Source organism: Acipenser ruthenus, chromosome 3 (genome assembly GCF_902713425.1).
Source record: "Acipenser ruthenus chromosome 3, fAciRut3.2 maternal haplotype, whole genome shotgun sequence".
Taxonomy (NCBI): domain Eukaryota; kingdom Metazoa; phylum Chordata; class Actinopteri; order Acipenseriformes; family Acipenseridae; genus Acipenser; species Acipenser ruthenus.
Genome location: NC_081191.1, coordinates 101,811,804 through 101,835,045, shown reverse-complemented (window position 1 = coordinate 101,835,045; position 23,242 = coordinate 101,811,804). Strand labels below are relative to the sequence as shown.

At 39.3% G+C, this 23,242-nt stretch overlaps 1 protein-coding gene across 1 annotated transcript; it reads right to left on the bottom strand.

The window, feature by feature from the left end:
- Positions 1–6,294: 6,294 nt before the first annotated feature.
- LOC117394587 (tRNA (cytosine(72)-C(5))-methyltransferase NSUN6-like) lies at positions 6,295–22,834 on the bottom strand. The gene is made up of 11 exons (XM_059021038.1): positions 22,823–22,834; positions 20,702–20,857; positions 16,471–16,559; positions 15,736–15,845; positions 14,989–15,091; positions 14,329–14,554; positions 13,279–13,398; positions 12,247–12,391; positions 11,512–11,660; positions 8,634–8,759; positions 6,295–6,905 (listed from the first exon to the last, which is right to left on the bottom strand). The coding sequence occupies exons 1-11, from the start codon at positions 22,832–22,834 to the stop codon at positions 6,687–6,689; spliced, it is 1,455 nt and encodes a 484-aa protein (XP_058877021.1). The 3' UTR covers positions 6,295–6,686.
- Positions 22,835–23,242: the final 408 nt, after the last annotated feature.

Genomic DNA, 23,242 nt, shown 5'->3' with positions numbered 1-23,242 from the left:
GTACCAAATGTAACAATTATCGTATGGGTGAGTGTACCAAGGGCAATGTTGCAGAACGACTGGAATGCTACAAAGCCGAGAGGCTGCCTTGTGCATTACCACATCGCTAGGGCAAAAAACCTGAGGGATAAACTCACCTCTATGCCTGTGTTGTAAGGGTTGACTGAGAAGCCGCCCTTAATCCTCTAGTTCCAAAACCATGGTTTTGAAGATCCACAACATTAAGTCTGTAGAACCTAGTAAAGGTATGTGGAGTAGCCCACACCGCTGCATTGCAAATGCCACCGACAGATGCATCCTGGAATAAAGCCCATGAAGCTGCCATGCCCCTGGTGGAATGGGCAGTGAGCTTTTCTGGAGGGGGCAAGTTGACCAGCTCATAGGCAGTCCAGACTGTGTCTACTATCCACTTGGACAGCCGCTACTTAGACAGGGCTTGACCATGGGACTTTGCCCCATAGCAGACAAAAAATTGCTCGGACTGCCTCCAACTTTTCGTCCTGTCAACATAGAACGCCAGGGCCCGAACTGGGCAGAGCATACAGAGTTGTCAGACTGGAAAGGAGATGGATGGAAAGCCTCCAATTCCACAGACTAGTTGAAATGAAAAGGTAGGATTGGTATGAAGCATAACCTTAGTCCTGGCCACTGTAAAAAGTAAGCAGGCTTTCACTATAGAGACTGCCTACATCTCACTCTCCAAGCGAGGAACAATGTCCTTCATAGGTGGCCAGGAAGTGAGCTCCTGGGGAGACCGTCAATTCACCGATCGCAAGTCCGACTTTAGCCCCACCCACTTTTCACGCACTAGATACTGTTGCTATGTCAGACAAGCTACCGAGATAAAAATGACAGCCACGCCAAGTTCAAGTGTTCGCCTTTGCAAATTAAAACAACGTTACAGCGTCCTCGTCCCGCAGTCGACAAAAGCATCTGATGGATTAGGGAACTGCTGTGTAGGTTTTCCATCAACAAAGTGCTAAAAACAAAAATAAAACATATCCCATGCAAAGCAGTAATCAGGCAAGTCAGACATGGGGGTGGAATTCATTGGTAGTTTGAAATCAGACCGCTGTGAAAAGCACTTAGTTGTGCTAACGTGTTTTTTTATTTTTTTATTTAATCATTAAAAAGAATAAATAGACACTTCTCAGAGAGCACGGCAAATATACACATACACACGAACACACACCCACACCCACCCCCCCACACACACAAAGGGACAGTCAGAGTTACCACAGGGATGTAAACTCATTGTATTATTATTATTATTATTACCACAATCATTTCCGTACAGTTTCTGAGATATATTTTTAATTATTAACTGTTACTAAACTTTGAAAAAACAAGCTTTTGAAAGTGGAGAACAGTGATATAAAGACATATAGCATGCAAACAACACTCCCGGATTTAGGAAAACAATAAAGTCTTGGCAGTTTGAATAGCTTTTAAAAGGTTCACCACACATCTGTGTTGGGCGTCGTACCTTAGGAACATAAGAACATAAGAAAGTTTACAAACAATAGGAGGCCATTCGGCCCATCTTGCTCGTTTGGTTGTTAGTAGCTTATTGATCCCAGAATCTCATCAAGCAGCTTCTTGAAGGATCCCAGGGTGTCAGCTTCAACAACATTACTGGGGAGTTGGTTCCAGACCTTCACAATTTTCTGTGTAAAAAAGTGCCTCCTATTTTCTGTTCTGAATGCCCCTTTATCTAATCTCCATTTGTGACCCCTGGTCCTTGTTTCTTTTTTCAGGTCGAAAAAGTACCCTGGGTCGACATTGTCAATAACTTTTCGAATTTTGAATCAGATCACCGCGTAGTCTTCTTTGTTCAAGACTGAATAGATTCAATTCTTTTAGCCTGTCTGCATACGACATGCCTTTTAAACCCGGGATAATTCTGGTCGCTCTTCTTTGCACTCTTTCTAGAGCAGCAATATCCTTTTTGTAACGAGGTGACCAGAACTGAACACAATATTCTAGATGAGGTCTTACTAATGCATTGTAAAGTTTTAACATTACTTCCCTTGATTTAAATTCAACACTTTTCACAATATATCCGAGCATCTAGTTGGCCTTTTTTTATTGCTTCCCCACATTGTCTAGATGAAGACATTTCTGAGTCAACATAAACTCCTATGTCTTTTTCATAGATTCCTTCTTAAATTTCAGTATCTCCCATATGATATTTATAATGCACATTTTTATTGCCTGTGTGCAGTACCTTACACTTTTCTCTTTTAAATATCATTTTCCATGTGTCTGCCCAGTTCTGAATGCTGTCTAGATCATTTTGAATGACCTTTGCTGCTGCAACAGTGTTTGCCACTCCTCCTATTTTTGTGTCGTCTGCAAATTTAACAAGTTTGCTTACTATACCACAATCCAAATCATTAATGTAGATTAGGAATAGCAAAGGACTTAATACTGATCCCTGTGGTACACCACTGGTTACCTCACTCCATTTTGAGGTTTCTCCTCTAATCAGTACTTTCTGTTTTCTACATGTTAACCACTCCCTAATCCATGTGCATGCATTTCCTCGAATCCCTACTGTGTTCAGTTTGAGAATTAATATTTTATGCGGGACTTTGTCAAAAGCTTTTCTGGAAATCTAAATAAACCATGTCTTATGCTTTGCAATTATCCATTGTCAATGTTGCATCCTCAAAAAAGTCAAGTAGGTTAGTTAAACACAATCTCCCTTTCTTAAAATCATGCTGACTGTCTCCCAGGATACTGTTACCATATAGGTAATGTTCCATTTTGGATCTTATTATAGTTTCCATAAGTTTACATATAATAGAAGTCAGGCTTATTGGTCTGTAGTTACCTGGTTCGGTTTTGTCTCCCTTTTTGTGGATCGGTATTACGTTTGCAATTCTCCAGTCTGTCGGTACAGCCCGTGTCAAGAGACTGTTGCATGATCTTGGTTAGCGGTTTGTAAATAACTTCTTTCATTTCTTTGAGTACTATTGGGAGGATCTCATCTGGCCCAGGGGATTTGTTTATTTTAAGAGCTCCTAGTCCCTTTAACACTTCTGCCTCTGTTATGCTAAAGTTATTTAAAACTGGACAGGAACAGGTCGACATGTGGGGCATGTTGTCCGTGTCCTCCTTTGTAAAAACTTGTGAAAAGTAATCATTTAATATATTTGCTATTTTTTTTTCTTCGTCTATGATTTTGCCATTTGGGTCTCTTAGACATTTAACCTCCTCTTTGAATGTTCTCTTGCTATAATATTGGAAAAACATTTTGGAATTGGTATTAGCCCCCTTAGCAATGTTCATTTCTATCTCTCTCTTGGCCTTTCTAACTTCCTTTTTGACTTGCGTTTGCAGTTCCAAGTACTCTTTCGTGTACTTTGTTTTTGGTCCCTTTAAACGCTCTGTAAAGTGCCTTTTTTTGCTGATTTTTTTTTTTTTTTTATTGATTTATTAAACCATTTTGGCCATTTTGTTTTAGATTTAGATTTGTCTACTTTTGGGATGTACTTGTTTTGCGCCTCTACTACTACATTTTTAAAAAACAGCCATCCTTTTTCTGTGGATGTGTTCTCTATTTCACTCCAATCTACTTCTATTAGTCTTGGAGCAGTCGTAGGTGTCTTTACCGATGCGTTTTCTGTGCAGCTGATCTTGCAGTCTCTCGCAAAGCTTGATCCAAAGCACACGTTTTTCGAAGTTCATCTTTGGCTTTGGGAAAGGAATAAAATATATTCCGCCTTCCAAATGTTGTGGGTACCTTGTGTCGCTGTTGCAAGTCCCCCAGGCACACCTTTTCACCATTTTCCACCGCTAACTAAAAACAAAAAAAAGTATACCGTAACATTGCGAAACTATGGCAATATGGCATTTGTTTGTCCAAGGTTATGGTGGTTGGATACCGTAACTAAGCATAGCTTATGAGCTCTCTGATTGGCCGATTAAGTCGGCTTTGCGATTGGTGAATTTTGACATGGTAAGCTGAAATAGTTGCCAGATAGACCTTTAATGTGGAGGTAGATTTCCCGTCAAATAGGTCCTGAAAAAATGACAGTATTATTGCAATGGAACAAGTCATGGGGTCAAACCCACAAGGCAGACACCACGTCTGGAAAACACCCTACTTGTACTGGGAACGCGTGGACAGTACTCTGGCATTCTGCAGGTCAATAACCCTGTTGGACAGACCCAGATGACTCAAATACAGCTATTCAGGGACCAAACCCAGAGCTGCAGGCTCGATGGGTTGGGATGTTATAAGGTACCCCGTGCCTGACTGAGCAGGTTGTGGTGCTTGGGCAGTCTCCACAGCTGGCCGCTCAATAGCTGCATCAGGGTTGAAAACCAGATTCTCCTGGGCCAATATGGAGCTATTAAGAGCACCTTGGTCCGGTCCTGCCTGATTTTCTCCAGACACGGCAGGAGCAGGGCGAGCGGTGGGAAGTTGCCTCGGCCACTAGTGTGCCAAGGCAGCTATCGCCAGTGGGTCCCTGTCTCCTATTATGGAGAACCAGAGGGGACAGTGGGTTGATTCCTGGGAGGTCTATCTGTGCTCTCCCAAACCTCTCCCAGATGAGGCTCACTACCTTGGGGTGAAGCCTCCGCTATGAGCTGATGGGAACTCCCCTTGAGAGGAGGTCCGACACCCAGTTTGTCACCCTGGGCAAATGAACTGCCTGCAGTGAGAGGAAGCCGCAGCAGGGCACAACAGTCTGTAGGGCACAATATACACGTAATTAGTAAAATTGTTACAGCGTTAATCTAATATCGCATAGATTTTGTGTAAAACGCTATAATTTGTGAAAAATTATACAGTCAGAATCAACAAGTACTTATCTTAATCAGGCTCTCCGATCAGGTCAGTCTGGAAAGGAAGAATGGCGCTGAGATCTGTGAGCACAGTCCTTTTGTGCCCCTGGGGGCGGGCCACGACTGCGTCACAGGCTCGCTGAGCAGCTTTGGTATACAATATTCAGGTTTCGAACATGCATTACAAATTGTCTGCACACCTCCCTATGTACTATACATACTTCACTTGAAGTACAGATTTGATTCAATATTTGGATGTAGACTATAGGCATAGTGGCTCAAAACATCTGTTCCACATAAAAAATGATTTGATGTGTTGACTCTGTGCCACTTTCTGCAATCCTCCCCTATTATTGATACACTTTACTGTCAAAATGGCATAACCAAATTCATTAATTATCAAATTGTGGATTAACAAGGCAACACTGAATTGAATTGCTTTTTAGGTCCATGTGAATATTTAGTTGTATTTTTCTTAAAAGAACAGCATTACATGAATGCAGGAACAGTCACGAATCCTGGTGAGCCAGGAAGCATGCAGTCATCAGAACATTGTAACATTCAGGCTGACAGAATAAACAAAGATGCTTGGAAATTAGTGCAGAAGTATTTGTTGGCAATCAGAAAGATACAACCTTCATTAAGGTAACATAACTATGTACAGTAACAACAAAATACAAGAAATGTAAGTTTTTTCCTTGTAGATAAACAAGGACATCTTACATCATCTAGAGTCCCATTTGAGCAATGTAGCTTAACTTAAGCCTTCTCCCCTTCCCTTAAGTAACTCTGAGAAGCTAGTTCATGCTTCATTTCTACCAGATTAGATTACTGTAATTCTGTTTTGCTGGCTTTCCTGGAAATTTACTCCACGACTTCAAGTTCTTTAGAATACTGCTGCTGCTGCTGCAGGGGTTTTAACTAAAACAAAAAAACGAAAATGGTACTCCAATCCTGCCCTTGCTATTTTTAGTGTCTTTCTTCTCTTAATCTGCTGTATTAACTGGACATGGTGTTGCTGCCTCTTATTTGAGAGCCGTTGTTCTTCTTATTCCCCTGCTTCTATGCTGTATTTTCTAAGGTGTCTGCTTCTGGTTCCCACAGCTAAAAGGAAAGCATATTCTGCAACGCCGTGCTGCACACAGCTACTAACCTTTTCATAAAGGGCTTTATGGGAGTTTACAACATTTTTTAGATTTTCTTTTCTATTCATTGTTGATATTATTTGTTGTTTTGCTTGAAAGGCTCTATAAACGTGCTATGGGTACTTATGCTGCCTTACTTACTTACTTTCCAAAACTACTAAAGTATGCCAGCTATTTTTATTTTTTTGTTACATTTTTGGTTTTAGAATGAAAGTCTCTAGACAACTGATTTGATCTGCCAAACATTTTACAGACAGGTAACTATGCCAATTAAAATAATTAGGGCTGCTAAAATGACATGATACAAAAAAAAAACATGTAAAAACTGAGGATAAAACAAATTCTAGTTTATTTGGACAACAAATCCTTACATCAAAAAGTCACATTTATCACAGTATTTAGAATTGAGACTGCCATACATTGTTTCCGATATTCTTTTTGGTCAGTGTGTTGTAATGCTGTAGTAGACAGTTACCCATCTTTAAACCAGTTAACTTAACAGTCTATTCCTACAGACAGTGGAACTCGAGCAATAAAACCTCTTCTGACCTCTTTCAACACTGTATTTCCTGACTGCACTTAGGCAGCTAGCACATCTGCTGTTGTCATAGCAGCAGTGTCGTCAGTTAGTTGTTATAGCAACTGCTGCAGAGTTACATTCAGATAATCTTTTTGTGTGTATAGAGGCCTCCCCACATGGTATGCTGGTAATCAATAAACAAAACAGGGTTTCTAAACCAAGTATTATGGAACTTTAACAAATTTTGCAATGAAGAAGCCTATAGTGTCTTTGTTGGCTTGCTGTATAAAGTCTGCCTCTGTCCTCTGACTGGATTCCTCTTCCTCTGGGTTGAATCTGAAGCCCTCAGCTGGCACACAGGCAGGATCGAACCTCTGCAGCTGCTTCAGCTGGTCACGTGACAGGCAAGCTCCCATCATGCCTTCACCTCCAAGATGGGGCTCCTGTAGACACAGTGATTGCACACAGCTGTATTCTGTATTCAACAGGATTGGCGATACATGGGAACAGTTTTCAGTATCTAGTGCAGTCCATATTTGGAGGTAGGTTCTAACTACACATGTCTCTGTATTTCTGTTTTTGCACTACAGCTATTACTATCTGCTAATGCATTCAGGATCACAAATAAGGTCTCGCATTCTGTGGTTTGACAGAAGCACACATCAAATGTCAAATATAAATTTGTGTATTTTAAAAAATATGAATATTGGAAGCAACAGCTTTAAAGACAGTTACTAAAAACAAACAAAAAAAAATCCTTAAAAAAAAAAAAAAATCACACCTTATGCTTCTTTGGGTTACTTCATTAATATCAGCAGACCGGTCAACTCTCCCGTATTCATCGGGAGTCTCACGTATTTTGAACCCTTCTCCCGGGACAGATTTTCCCCCATATTTTGCTCAAAACTCTACTGTTAAACTCCCTTATGTCAGCAAACCTTTTAATGTCTGCAAAAGTCATGGCCGGTGTGTGGTTACTGCAATCCCTGTCTGTACCTAGCAGGGTTTAGAACCCAGGGGAGTGACCAATTATTATTTGTATTTATTTTCCCCCCAATTTGGAATGTCCAATTATGTTTTGTTTATTTTCTCCTCACTGCAGCGAGTCCCCACACAGCACAGATGTTCTGAGGGCATGTGAGCGTCCTCCGATCTCACAAGCCTAAAGCCAGAATCGTTTTTACGCCAAGCAATCCAAAGCAGAGGTGGGCGGGCTACCGATCCCAGAGAACAGAAACCAGCCCTGCCTCTTATCCACTCTGAATGTGCTTGGTGTCTTGCCAGTAGGGTTCGCTGTTGCGCGATGAGGAGAAGCAATCCCTGCCGGTTTCCCATCGCCCACCCCGGGGGCGTCAGAGCCAATGTGACGCCCCCCTCGGGGTCCCCAGCAAAGTTCGGCCTCTTTGCACAGCCTGGGTTCCCAGCGGCAGCGCTTTAAGTGATTTTTAACCAGTTTTGCATCCAACTGGTGGCTCATGTTAATTTCAGTAATGTGAATGTATGAAGTTCTGTGCCAGCTAACTAAAATAAAGGTTAATATATGTACAATACTCACTAAATAATTTATTTTAATTTAAAATCACAGTGTCTGAGATGCACAGGTCTTGCAGTAATTTAAACATCTCCGTTTTTATTTATTTATTTTGTTTGATTAGCTTTAGATTGTAGTTTTAAGTGCATTTGGTGCATTTTTATATATTGCGTAAAGCAAAAACACTGTGCATGCAATGATCCATTTTTGTATTCGCAAATTTCAGCAAAACATATCTAGGACACATTTATAATAGTAGATAATGGTATGTGGCATACCATCTCATTTGCCCTGAAGTCCAAATTAATTAAATAAACTAAAGCTATAATTATGTTTGTCACTGTTCCTAACTGTGCCCTCTGGTTTAGAAATGCATACATTAAATTTTACAATTTTATATTTTAAAAGATCATTGTTAAATATTAATATTTTAATTATAAGAATATATTATGTGCCATTTCAGTCAAATTATACATTAATATTATGCACTATGTACATTTAATTAAAAAGGATTTTTGTAGCTTTTATGATGCTCTTTTTTATGTCTTTCTCTGTGTTTTGCTCCACTCAAGCTTTAGTCTCCAGAATTTCAGAGAGCCATGAATTCTACTGGCATTGCAGGGAGATTCTTGATTCTTACCTGTGGCTGGAGTCTGAGACACTCAAAGGTCTGCAGTGCCCAGGCAACCTGTTCTTCATTTTCAGCTAGCGTGATGGTACATGTACTGTACACCAGAACACCTCCTGGCTTCAGCAACTTCACAGCCTACAAAACAGGAGTATTTCAATAGAGCAGATGCTGCGGGCAGGCAATGCATCTTATGTATACAGCAAGTTAGTGAAAGTTTACAAAGGTCTTTTTTCTTCTACATTAGCGCCCCGTGTTATACTAGCTCATACTGTGATATGATCAAGGATCTAACTCATGCTCTCTATGAAATTCCCTGGGGGAAAAAAAATGTATACAAAATGCACTTTGGGATGAAGACCTTGATGAAGCTGTTCCTTGCGTATGCTGATGATTAGACGCACATTGGGGTAATGTGGCTGGCTCGGACAGTCCAGCCAGATAAGGAGGGACAGTGAAATGTCACATATCAGGGGCCAAGGTCAAATAACATTTCAGTAAGGAAGGGCAGATCTTGGTCCTACAAGCAGCACTCGCACTACCTCACACCAGAGGGAGGGACAGTCCGAGCACAGCCCCAGGAATCAGCATTAGGTGGAAGCTTGACTTAGTCTCAAGTCCCTGCATAGTAATATTAGGTCACAGATCAATGTCATGGTCAACAACACTTTAAACATACAGGCCTTACATAGCACTGCAATATGAAGTTACTACCAGAGATAGTTCCAGAGACATGAGGTGCTGACACTAGCAGCAGCAACTTTACAAATAAAAACTTGTATGACACCCATGACTGAACTTGATTTAGGGAATCACAGAATACAAAAATATGGTAGCCTACTTCACTAAAGTAAAAACGGGCTTCTGTTATTTTTAAATATCACTGCTTCAGAGTATTACTCCTGCTCAATAACAGTAACAACATTTTGTTTAAGGTTGGTGTTGAACCTAAACCCGTTCATGTCCCTATAACTGTACTGCTTTATAGTTAATATACAAATATCTAGCTTTGTTTTCCATTGATGAGGAATCGTTAGTCCATTGTGATTTTCATTGAAAAGAGGGAAAAGGTTGATATAGATAGTATCATTAGGTGGTTGATTGTGATGTCACCATTTTAAATTGACTTTGCATTTGAAGTGAATTCTGAGGCGTCTCAGTCATGATATTTTAAAGCAGGTGACGTCAACCATACCAATGCTAAGGATACAGCGCAGTCAAAACTCAATGTGTTACAGTTGATGGATTTCTCTGTGTTGTGGAATACAGCAGGCGAACCTGCACCCTTATTGGCTGAAAGATCCTCAGCAGTCATCATTACAGTAGGTGGTAATATATAGTACTTTACAGCTGAACCAAAGAGCTAGATTTTAAATCTCTGATTGTAGAGGGGTCCCCGAGTGGCTCATCCAGTTAAAGAGCTGCCGCTGGGAGTGCAGGATGAGTCACACAGCTTGGACGGCAGCAGTTCACGTCCAGGCTGTGCAAAGAAGCCCAGCTTTGCTGGGGACCCCAAGGGGGGCGTCACATTGGCTCTGACGTTCCTGGGGTGAGGGATGGGAAACCGGCAGGGATTCCTTCTCCTCATCGTGCAACAACAAACCCTACTGGCCAGACACCGAGCACATTAAGAGTGGATAAGAGGCAGGGCTGTTCTCCGGGACCGGTAGCCCGCTCACCTCTGCTCTGGATTTCTTGGCGTAAAAGCAATTCTGGATTCTTGTGAGGTCAGAGGACGCTCACATGCCCTCAGAACGTCTGTGCTGTGTGGGGACTCGCTGCGGTGAGGAGAAAAAACATAAACAGACATTCCAAATTGGGGGAAAATAAATAAAAATAGTAATTGGTCACTCTAACTTTAAGAAAAAAAAAAATCTCCGATTGTATAGAAATGCACTTTGGTAAAATGCATGCGATAAGGCAGTGCAACAGATGCTGTATTTCATTTTTTTATTTGTCCACAGGGGGGAGCAGTGAACGCTGAATAGTGTAGTACAGCCAAACAGCTATGGGATTAGAGCATGTCTGTGCAGACCAGTCATATTGAATTTTACAAAGGGCCATTCACTGTTTAGGACATCCTGGAGCTCAAGGGGCAGCCTCAGGAGAACCAGCTAAACTGCCTTGGGATCCTGATTCATCTGCAGGGAACCCACAAGACAACATCCACCCAGAGAACGAGTGTCCTGACTATGCTGGACAATTCAGTTACAACTTGCCTGTGTTTTAGAGCAGAGCCCCTACAGAATATGTATTTTTAAATCAGTTTTAGCATTTCTCTCGGTTTACAAAGATTTAATTTAAACACTGTAAACCCCTTTATAACCACAGCCTCTTATTTATTTTTTTTACACTTACTTTCCAGAAAATGATATTAGCGATGAAGGGCAAACAGTAAAATTGTTTTATGGTATATTTAAAGAATGTATAAATTGAGTTAGATAAAAATGAATGGCACTGAAATAGAAATTACATTATTGAATAATAATAATATATTTTTATAATCAAGCCTGTCATATTGGACCACTATCACAAAGCGCTTTACAGAGGTAGGCTGTGAACTGTGCATTATATGCAGAGTCACTTACAATGGAACATTGATTTAACATATCATCCGCAGGATGGAGCACAAGGAGGTTAAGTGACTTGCTCAGGGTCACACAGTGAGTCAATCAGTGGCAGAGGTGGGATTTGAATTAGTTTTCCTAAGGCAGTACCTCTGTGAAGTTACTGTAGTAGTGCTGATGGAATTAAATCACATACCAAAACAGTTATAATATAATCCTGCCACAAGTCAGTAAAGGTACATTGATTCTGTTTATATTCTCAGAATGTATTCCCCCAATGCAGAGCAACTTCTTATTAAATAAACCACAAGACAGCAACATACCACAGCAAAAAGTTTGCGCTGCAACGGCTGGTAAGACAGAACTTCTTTCAGACTCCAAGTAAAGGCCATATTGGGCCTCTGACCCAGGCCACTGCATGGTGCATCCAAGAGTATCCTGTCAAAGGATTCAGGAGAAAAAGGAGGGCCATCTTTGATAGAAAAAAGAACAATGTAAACAAAAAAGAAACATGAATGTGGAGTGTGTGCCTTCACTGGAGTTATCTGCTGTGCCATGCAGTTTGATAGTAGAATCGAGGAAACCGATAAAGAAATACCCAACCCACGTCGGATTTTAAGATTAATAGGATACAAGTAGTCATAAGTTACAAATCTTGGCCTGACAAATTGGACACATAAAAAATAACCTTTTACTTTTCAAAATTATTATTTTTAATGAACACGAGGCAAGTAATGTATTCATAGAAGAGACTTCTGTGAAGATTATTCACTTGTATCATTAAAACCAGTCTGCAAAGCCAGTTCTGTCAATGATGTCATGTCCTTTAAGAAATTAAGAACTAGCCCAGAATTTTCTTTCAACACGATGACATCTGCGTCAAAAGGATAGATACTGTGGTATTCCATTTTGTCACAAACTTACACCACAAGGAATTTTGTAGAGGTTATAAGATATATGTAACATCCAAATTAGGGCCTCTTACAAAATTTTAAATGCAATGGTATAGGTTATAACAAATATGCCAGTAAAAAGAGATGCATGAGTCATTCAAGTACCTGTTGAGTTCCCAGTTGCGTCAGTGGCAAGGGCCTTTGTCCCATTGAAGCAATATGCTTTAATGCACTTCAGCTGCAGGAGCGCAGCATTCTGTTTAATCCGCTCCAACTTGTTTGCTATCTTGTCCATGGCTATCACTTCTCCCTTAAGAAAGTATTGAATCCATTCAGCAACAGTTAAACTACTGTAGCTCATGTCAAACTGAAATTTGTTCTTTTAGGTTATATATGAAAAAGTTCAAAAGAAAAAATAACTACTTGGCAAACTGGTTTTGCAGGGGAAAAAGTACAAATGTTTGAATGGCGAGATGTTATTTTGTTGTTTTTTGGGTTGTATTTAGTTTTTTTTTCCTGTTGAGAGGGTGTTCTCTTTTGAAGCTGATGAGAACACATGATTTATAACACATGAGGTTTCACTGGAACCCTACAGTAAGGAAGACACAGCAGACTTACATGAAGTAATCGATGCAGTAGGATAAGAAATTTGAGGGTCAATTAAAAAAAAAAAAAACACTTTTGATACCGTTTCAAGTTTGTTCATTTTAATTCAGAATATTGTTTTGTAATATTTAACTACCACACGAAGGACTGTCAAATAATCAGATGAAAAGCATAAACAGAGTTGAAAATCAAAAAATGTTCTGTTTCACTGCCTGTGAAAAGACTTACAACCTACTTCAGGTAAAAGTTGATTACCTCTGCACATACATGCTGTACTTGATCAAACATAGTCTTATTTGTTATGACTAAGAATAAAAATCAATGTATATATTCACAGGTAAGAAAGCATATAAGAAATAAAATGTATGTCTACTTGACTTTGGTGTTTCAGGTGAACTATATACCACCATTTAAATATCAACAAGACATACGTTTTATGTCTTCAGGCTTTGTCTTAGGAAACATTTACCAACCCGTAAATACTTGCAAAAGGGTGACTCTACTTGCAAAAGGTGTCTAATCAAGAAAAGCACTGACTCCAGCACAGTGCTTGTGTTCCACAGTGGCACCCCACTTTGCCCCTCTCCTTACCTGGTCATGCATTAAAGCTGCAATGTGAGTGGTCTTGCCCCCAGGAGCTGCACACATGTCCAGTATCCTCTCTCCCGGTACTGGAGCCAGGACATGACCCACGACCACAGATGGCAAGTTCTACCATTTAAAAAATTAAAGTGGAAAAGTGTTCCTACTTTCACACATATACACTCCAGGTCATTAATATAAACAAGTTACATGAGCATTTTGACCCATGTCACAAAGTATCCGTTATTTAAAGAATGTTTTATATAATACTCATTAAAATGTTCCAGATCTGTCAATAGGGTCAAGTTGCACAAATGTGAAGAATCAAGCAATTCTTTTTTTTTATCACTCAGACAATATACACTGTCTCGGAGAAAAAGGCATCTTAAAAAAATCTTGTTTGTGTGCTTATTATTTGTTGTGCTTCTTATCCTAGCTGGTTTAATACAGTGTTTTTTGCTTGACTATGGGGGTTAGTATAAAGAAGTGAATGCCCATTTCTCTGGCCATTTTAATGTGTTTCTATTGCCAAAATGACACTGCTGTGGTACAATCAATGATCGTTATACGGCTGCTGTTGAAAACAGCAACAAGGATAGGCAGCTTGGAGTGGTACTGTACAAAGAACATGTTAACTAAGAATCATATGAAAAGAAAAAAATATATGAACACATATAGGAATGTACAGCACCATAATCTAGTATGTCCTGTACCAAGAATCAGTGGGAGGTAGGTATAATATAGGATCACTATCAAGTATTACTGCAGAGCCCAGAAAAAGGAGGTTCACCCACAAGGTTTTAGATGCTGTTCCAATAATAAATGTTCCTATGTATCAGGGAGACAGGCTAAGCTATTTAAATTCAGTGTTTTTAAATGCAGTGCCAAAAAACACTCCCAGAATTTATTTTTGTAAAAATAAGATTAAGCATGATTAGGTAAAATATTTTAAGACTAAGGTGAGACAGAGTAAGCCGATTGCTGTTTTAAAATACAGTAGCTAGATCATATTAATATTACAGGCATATAAACTGCTTTGCTAAAACATTTTTTACATACCTGTAAAAAGATATGGTTTGAGAGTACCTTGTCAAAGCAAGGACTAAGGCAGACAGGCTTTGTCATTCTTATGCCAATACCTCTGAAGAAAAATAAAAAAAAGGTTAATTTAGCAACAAACATTCTCCCTTCAATACCCGAAATGCCATGCTTATAATGGCCTCTAGGTTTATTGTAATGATATAAACAACCCTTTAAATGTATATTAATCTGGCTTGAATTCCCACTAGGGAATGATTTGTATATTTAAGAGGGTTGTTACCTTAAGCCCATGTTGACAATGCCAGTTACATACGTTTTTCCTGTAAAATGTAAACCTTGTGCGGATACATTTGTGTCAATTCCCCGTAGTTAGTGTGTGGTTAATGTAATGAATTTTATGTTGCCGCTACTGGTATAGACTAATGTGGGCAAAGTACTACGTCACGAACAAGAAACACAAAGCAACCACAGAAAACTGTTGTGGTTGAATCGCCGTTCTTCAGTTCTGGCTCTGACAACAGCAAAGGCATATGGTTGTGTTATAACTGGTGGTAGCAAAAATGGGTATTGATTTGTTTCAGTACTGCTCAATTTAATAACCAAATTGTTTATGTCCTTTTTGTGTAGGTTCTTATTATTTATTACAGAATGTCACACTCATGAGTATCTTATCTTTAGTAATTTCCTACAAAAACTTTGTTTCCTTGGAACTCCATTGCTCCCCTTGTGCACTTGCCATCAATATCGGAAAACATGGACACCACATCCCCAACCTTCATAACTGAAAACGGGAAGCAAAGGGAACATGGCAAAGCTTTGTAAATCCTTCTCTCAGGCATGATCACTAAAGCCATCAAGTTATGCTACAAATATTTTTAAAACAAAGTTTGCTGCCAGTCTTCTAAAAAAACTAAACTCGCTTTGTATTACGGGAACTGCAACTTAGTGTGTTACAACAGATTTGGCTATTTCCATGGGTAGGTGAAAAGATATAAAGCTTTTCAATTCTGGATTTGCATTTCACTTGGTTTTGTCAAGCTTCACTGACTGGCCACTAGAATATAAATCAAATTAGAAACCCTACAGTAGTTTGCAATGTATGCACGTTTTGCCATGTGATCCAGGAGACTTGGTTACATTATCCCCAGTGACTTCAGTTTTAAAGGATGGCTGTCCATGTCACAAAATCACAATTAAAATAACCCATAATACACCCATTGCTAGCACAGGTACAGCAAGCAGCAGTTGGCTGCTGTACTATTGTATCCCCCATACTATAATCCTCAGTAGCCCTGCCCAGTACTCTGAATTTCAAGGATAAAAGTGTTACAATTATGCATGCTATTTGCATTTATATTAAGCAGAGAAAATATGATTGAGGGACAGGGGGAGTAATTTATTTTATTAAAAACTGTCCTTACTTACACTTTGGAGCAGAAACGATACCAGGTGCAAATACATGGGCCCCACGTAGGACAGCATTGCCGCATTGAACACCAACTATGACTTCTGAGGAATACCTTGCTAAAGTTTCCCTGGGGACAGAAACCACATCAAACTGCAATCAAGACATGCATTTTCTTTACATAAATTAAAAGCAAAATAAATAGATTGACTGGGAGTCACTGTACATAATTACAAACCCAATACACCAAAATTTCCACACGACACCTCAAGGCATACTTGGTAACTCAACACGTCAGTGATGACCTGACACATGGGACAAACTCAGAGGCAAACTAACACAGAGAATAGAATTTAAAATAATTCAAAAACTTGTATTTCGTGACGATTGGTTATCATTCATTAACAGCATTACCACTACCCCTTTTACTGTTCAGATTGTCTTTGGTTCTTCACTTGCAGTCAAAGTACATATTGTGGAAAATACCATGTTTTTCTGGGGGTGGGGATGGGGGTGGGGGTGGAGGGGGTTTGAGTGTTTTGTTTCCCCAACCCCTCTATGCTTTAATATCTGCATCCCCGGAGAAAGACAGGGGATTTGATTACTTCTGTGACCCCACATTTTTAACTTCCTACTAACACTTGACGGTTAAATTATTATTACACCATGTGTTCACAATTACCCATATTTACATCTCCACCCCACTAGTTTTTTCTTTTTCCAGCTGAATTCCATTGGAGAAATTATGTGCATACCTGGGACCAATCACAGGAATAAGCAAAACATCTGGAAGTTTTGGGTGTGGGAGGATGCGGACGTCACATTTTCGCAAGTCCTTCAACTGCTGTTAAAATAAATAACATCAGGTAAGGTTTTCACCATAATCCAGAAGGCTCTGCTAGGACAGGCACTGACGGCATCCTCTGCAATTTTCAACCAACCATTCTCAAGATCTGCTATTCTAACATGTTTTAGCAATACTGAGAAATAACAAAGTCCAATCCGTCATGTAAAAAACAGGACAAACAATGTTACCTATTTAACATATATCCTGCTGGGATAAACAGCTGGATTTTTGCAGCAAGTTTTAAGCACCCGGTATTGCACTAACCACTAAAAATATGTAGCTGATGCAATCTGGTTGGATTCATCAGTACTGTAATATTTCAGCCAATAAAATCCAGCCATGGCTTATCCTTGTGGGTTACAGGTTGATCAATATCCAGCTACAGAGCCACTGACTATCTCAGAATGACCTGTTTACATATACTGATAGGAGGCTTCAACTAAACCACAAACATGTTGTGCTTTATAAAGGGAATAGAGAAGGGAAAGTCCATAATTGTCCATACTGTAATTTATCATTATTCTTGCCTCATACACCCGTGATGTATGGCAAGCTTATCAATGATCATGGCATTATAAACTCAAACAGTCTTCAGCTCCCACAGACACTTTGGTGTTTTTGAATTCAAAATGTCAAGTAGCCGTAAATGACAGTAAAGACGCAGTAAAAATTTCTTCCACACTGTTAATCCAGTGTGTGGGAGGTTTCACATTAACTTTTAGAAATAGATGAGGTTCTCAGTGGCCTTTCTTTTAAATATCGCTCATTCAGTGTTGAACACAAACAACTAGCTCTAACAAGTAAGAACAAGCAGGTGGGATTACATTCTTGGTTGTGTTTTCAATGCTATTCTTCTTTGTGCGATTGTGTATTTTTAATTACTGGATGTACAAATAAACTGGAAATTAAACAGTCCAGCTGTTAAGCTAAGAAAATTGCCAATCATAACAATGCAGACTAACGTCACTATAACGAACCCCCGTTTTTAGCGATCATAACAGCGAGCACTGATATTTTCAATTGAAATGAGTCCTATTAGCAAGATCACTTACAGGGTCAACTCAGATACAACAAAGATAAGGCTAATTCAAAGATAACCTATTGTAGTGTGAATCGTGCATGACATATACAATTGTTGCCTGGCCGCCATCTTCACACAAACTGCAACCAGCGTTAGGAGGCAACTACAAACAGTGCATTGAGAAAAATAGGAAGCTGGATATTGTTTTCATGAGAGAGGACATGCAATGAGTGTATTCAGCATGCAAGTGTACATTCTTTCCTTTTCATTTCTTTAAGTAATCTTCATAAAAGTACTGTATATTGATGTTCAATTCAAATTAGGTGTTTCTTCATTATTCTTAGCAGCAAATATTCAACCCCTATTTAGTGAACACCCTGATATAAGGAACATTTGTCCAGATACCATGGGGGTTTGTTATAGTGAAGCGAGCCTGTATTTATAAAATGACCAAATGATGGTGTGTTAAACCAATATTCGCTGAAATTGTATAACATTGTATAACACAGTATCAAAATTAACAGGGTGCACAAGAAAAAAAAAAACCTTAATGAGAAAGAAACATTTTGGCCTTCAAGCATAGCCGGCGCGTATAAGAGGCGTATAAAAATCATTTTCGCTCATTCCCTTGCCTGGAACATCCTCTTCACAATTTCTACATTTATTCAAATTGCTATTATCTATACAAACAGCTTGATCCGATTCTGATTTTACAGAACTTGACAAAATATTTTCGTAACATACCGTCTGTTTTCACGCACCACCATTTTGTGAGAATTTGATAACTGTGACACTAGTCGGAACAAATGCCACCTTTCCGAACACTGTTTGTGGTGCCAGATTACGAATGTTTCTGAAGTTTTCTTCTTTAGATTTTTCCAGTCCTTCACTCCATTTTCAGGCAGATGCGGTTTTCTTAAATAGGCATAACACGTTTTAAAGTACACGTTAGTGCTGTGTTAAACTTCATTTATTTGGCCGCCTTATGTTGGGGGAAAAAAAAAAACAATATCAAATATATATGTAGCATGCCTGAGTGGTTTCGAGGTCTGTTTTGTGCTATAAATTATTATACAGTATAAGTTCTCAAAAAGACGCAGGAGAATGAATCCGGTTTACAGCTTTTATTTGTGTCTGTCAGTCTAACTATTTTTCAAACGCAACACAATGAACGAAACTTAGTATTCAGACTCACTAGTAACAGAGTAATAAAAAAAAAATGCAAGTCTTAATTTTATATATCTATCTATCTATCTATCTCTATATATATATATATATATATATATATATATATATATATATATATATATATTTATATATATATATATATATGTGTGTGTGTGTGTGTATCTTACTGTACATCATTGGGTTCAATAAATGCAGGGGGAAAAGTGTGGAATAGCCTCCCCAAACGAGACTCACACGCCGCCTGTGCCTTCAAGTACATTTGACTCACAGTGCTATCACATGCATGAACACCCAAATTAACATCATGCATACTATTATTATTACACCTGAATTCTGGCATATAAACCAAAGACTTAGAGCTTACTCAGACAAATATTATAGATATTAGACATACTATTTAGAGTTAAAGTCTGCAAAGAGGTTCACATGTGTCAAATTAAGACCATTTATTAATGAATATAACAATACTGAGCATCAAAAGAAACTTATCACTTATATTTGGATAAAATGCACTTGATGTGATCGAAAAATGACAAACTCTGTCTCAGAGCAGGTGCAGTGACTTTTTATTGTGCTGACCAACAATTGACATTTTACTGTCTGAAGTTATGGGGGGACGGGGGATACTGTGAAAGTCACAGGCTAGTAGCGTGTGTAGCCACCGTTGGAAGCAATACAAGCAGTACATCTGCAACGCATGCTTTGCAACAGATTTTGGATGCTGTCTTGTGGAATCCTGGCCCATTCCTCTTGTAGTGCCTGGATAAGCATCTGCCTGTTCAGTGGTCTCCAAGTCCTAGAAGCCACACGTCGCCCAAGTTCATCCCGCAGATGTTCAATTGGGCTCAGGTCTGGGGAATAAGGCATCCATTGCATGACTCTCACGTTCGCATTCTGCAAGAAAGCTGTTGTGACACGAGCAACATGGGGACGTGCGTTGCCTTGCTGGAATGTTGTCACATTAGGATGGGCTTGCAAGAAGGGCACCAAGTGAGGCCTTAGGACTTGGTCAACATATCGCTGTACAGTCATGTTGCCATCAATCACTCTAGCGGAGTCCTGTAGCGACTAGACACTCCTGCCCCAACCATCACACTTGGACCTCCCCACTGATTGGTCTCTCGTACACAACAGGGCAGTCTATGCAGAATCTCGATTCGTCACTGAAGAGGACCTGGCTCCACTGAAGGCGAGTCCACTAAGGTGTTGTTGGCACCACCTCATCCTGTTGCGACGGTGCACATTGCTGAGCACCAGACCCCTGTATGGTCGTCTGGCCTGTAGATGATGACTGTGTAACCGCCTTCTTACAGCTGAACTGCTGATGCGTGGATTGTTATGACCTGCAGTATAAGATGCTTTTAGACTAGCAGTGCGAAAACGATTACGAAGATGCTGCATAATGATCTGTCGATCTTGGGCTGGTGTTGTGACTCTTGGTCTCCCAGTTCGTGGCCTGTCATTGACAGAGTGTGTCTGGTTATGCCGTCTCACCAGGTTCTGCCCTAGTCCAGCCTCCAACATGCCCATTGCACGAATGCGCTGCTCTCTTGACAGATGTGGCATATTGGAGTTTTTCTGTTATTTTCTTTATTGCTTTTATTCAAGCTTGCAATTCAATAGCTGAAATCACTCCGATCGACGTCCAATCAACTGCTTTACTAATTAGGTGATTACGTGCATATGCTTCAGTCATAGTCACTCAAGTGTCTCATGGTCAAGGATGAATGATTGAGTGATTAAAAAGAAGCCAAAAACATTTTGTCCATATTGTGTCCATCGTCCATATTGTTTTTCCGAAAATAAATGTGTCATAATAGTGATAAGTTTCTTTTGATGCTCAGTATATATTAAACTACAGTATCCACTTATCTAACTACCGTTGTTTCCTAAACACTGGATAACAAACTATTTGTGAGCTGCTGTGCACCTTTTGTATCTCTTCTGACAAGAGATCTTGAATGCATTCCACAGAAGCCAGGTGTGTGTTCAGCCTGACAGTGGTGAACCCTGGGGGCTGAGACAGACGGGTCAGGAGCGCTTCAAACTTCTGCTCTGTGCCCTCGAGACCAAAGGCATCGAGATGCTGTGAAAACACAGAAAGTACCGTTAAACCCACCGTTGCTCAAGGGGACCACCTGCTTGCTTTACATGTAGGCCACAGCGTCAGCACCTCTATTGTAGATCTTATTTACTTCTACAGATGAAGTTGCATTGACAAACAGGCCAACACTATATAATACTGCTGGAATGTACAGTACGTGTTGAGTCTACTGCATGACTCTGTCAAGCTACAGGTTTTGCAACATTCCCCGTTCTACATTTGTATATAAGAACAATTTCCAAGATTTTACATTATTGACCCAGGAACAAAAAAATAATTATAGTTAACCATTCATTTGGGAAAATTGAAACAAAAAAGCTAGGCCATTTAAAAAAGAAAGTGGCTAGATCACCCCCAATGACTGTGTGCTCCAAAAACGTGTGTAAATGTAAATTATATTGGCAAAATATGGTTAAAGTGCTGGTGTACATTGGAAATATATTTTGCATCCATAAAACATTTACGAACACTGAACATTAAGTATACATTACTTCAATACTTTTTACAAGCATGCCGGTGCAATATCAAAACAAACTAAACAGTGTTCGTTTTACATTTAATAATTACGTTTTTACTCGTTCTTTTTAACAGTAGGGGGAAGTTTTAGTGTTGGACGGGTTATTTTTCAGATCGAAATACACTAAATAACACTTTATATCCAGCCTGAACAATAACAAGCGTTAAACAACCTTAATATGTACTGTTAAATAAAATGACTGCTTGTGTCTGCAATGTAGCACATCACGACTTTATTTTTCAGCTCAAATTCTGTGACCTGCGTTCAGTGCAGAAACATCCAGCACAATAATAATGCTGTCAAACCACAGTTTCCCATTCCTGTGATTCATTCTTCCGTTTTTTTGTTTGTGTGATTCATTCTTCCGTTTTTTGTTTGTTTGGCTACAGTGTGTTTTCAATGACTGTGAGGGTTGAAGAAGCAGAAATATTGTATTGGCCTTAAGTGAGTAGGAGTAGGTCTCATTTGTAAATGCAATTTATTCTCTGAACGGTAAGAGACTCTAAGTACTGCAACATGCTTTTTTTTGTCAGTCCTTACGGGTTATTAACTCAGGAGAGTTATTCATTTACTTCCGTATTGTACAGAACGGCAGATGCAAAAAAGACACCTAAACCAACGAATCCAAATGGTCATTAATAAACTAAACACTGTTTGTGGTTCACGATTAATTTCAAATGAACGACAACAACAGTAAATCTAAACCGGGTATATTACGCGGATGATGATTCGCCAGAGGATATCCCGCCCCGTTCTTCTTCTTCAGGTTCGTCTAGGGCACATTTCCATCTATCTTTTTAGATGATTAGCGCCCCCTATCGGTAGTCATTCGTCTCCCTTTGATTGATTTATTTATTTTATTTTTTGCCTTCTTTATTATTCATAAAATCCCTTCTTTTCTAGTTTCCTGTATATATTTCGTCAATATCTTTTCTCTTTTCAGTCTCCCTTCCTCTTTCCCTTTTCCCAGCAAGCTCTTTATGTTTAATTCATAAACCTCCACTTCGCTCAACCTCCTCTCCAATTTCCTTCTCTGCTCCTTAAATTGCTTGCACTTTAATAAATAATGTTCCACTGTTTCTGATACTTTACATTTTTCACATAATCCATTGTCATGTTTCCCCAGTCTAAATAAATGCTCATTTGGAGAACTATGTCCAATCCTTAACCTAGCTAACAGTCTTTCCTCTTTCCTTCCCAATTCCTTATTCACCCAGCTACTATTCACCTCTGGATACTATGATAAAACCTTCCTTTTAAACGTTCATCCCATTCTTTTACTATCACTCTTTTAACATAGACTGCAATTTCCTGTGATCCCAGTGATATCACCACATCAATCTCCTCTCTTTTTAAACCATTTTTTGCAGCAAGATCTACCATCTCATTACCTATATACCAGAGTGACCAGGAATCCAAACTAAACTTACTTCTATCCCCATTATTGTACATTCCTTGTATATTTGTATTACAGGATATAGTTTATATTAGCAGAACCTCCTTTCAACGCAATAAGAACACTTAAAGAATCTGTAAATATGACCACTTTCTTGGGCTTTTTTCAGCAATTTTAACTATTGCAAATAGAATAGCTACCATTTCTGCAACATACACTGATAACTGGTCTGATAACCTTACTATTTTACAGATATCAAATCCTGGAATATTATACGCCATTGCCACACTTCCTGTTTTTGGATCCTTGGATCCATCTGTATATATGTATACATAGAGCCTCCTTACTCTGTACACTATAATAAGAAAGTAGACCCTGTTGGCTGTCCAGTTCTGTACATCGTCTGGTAGTTTCATCAGCAGAAACAACAAACAAATACATTGAATGTAATGTA

What these genes read in the sequence shown, in the direction of transcription:
- LOC117394587 (XM_059021038.1), bottom strand. An exon ending in ATTCCTGTGATTGGTCCCAG is followed by an intron (nt 15,846 to 16,470) that starts GTATGCACATAA and finishes TTCTGTCCCCAG; the next exon opens with GGAAACTTTAGCAAGGTATT. An exon ending in TATCGTTTCTGCTCCAAAGT is followed by an intron (nt 15,092 to 15,735) that starts GTAAGTAAGGAC and finishes TCCCGTTTTCAG; the next exon opens with TTATGAAGGTTGGGGATGTG.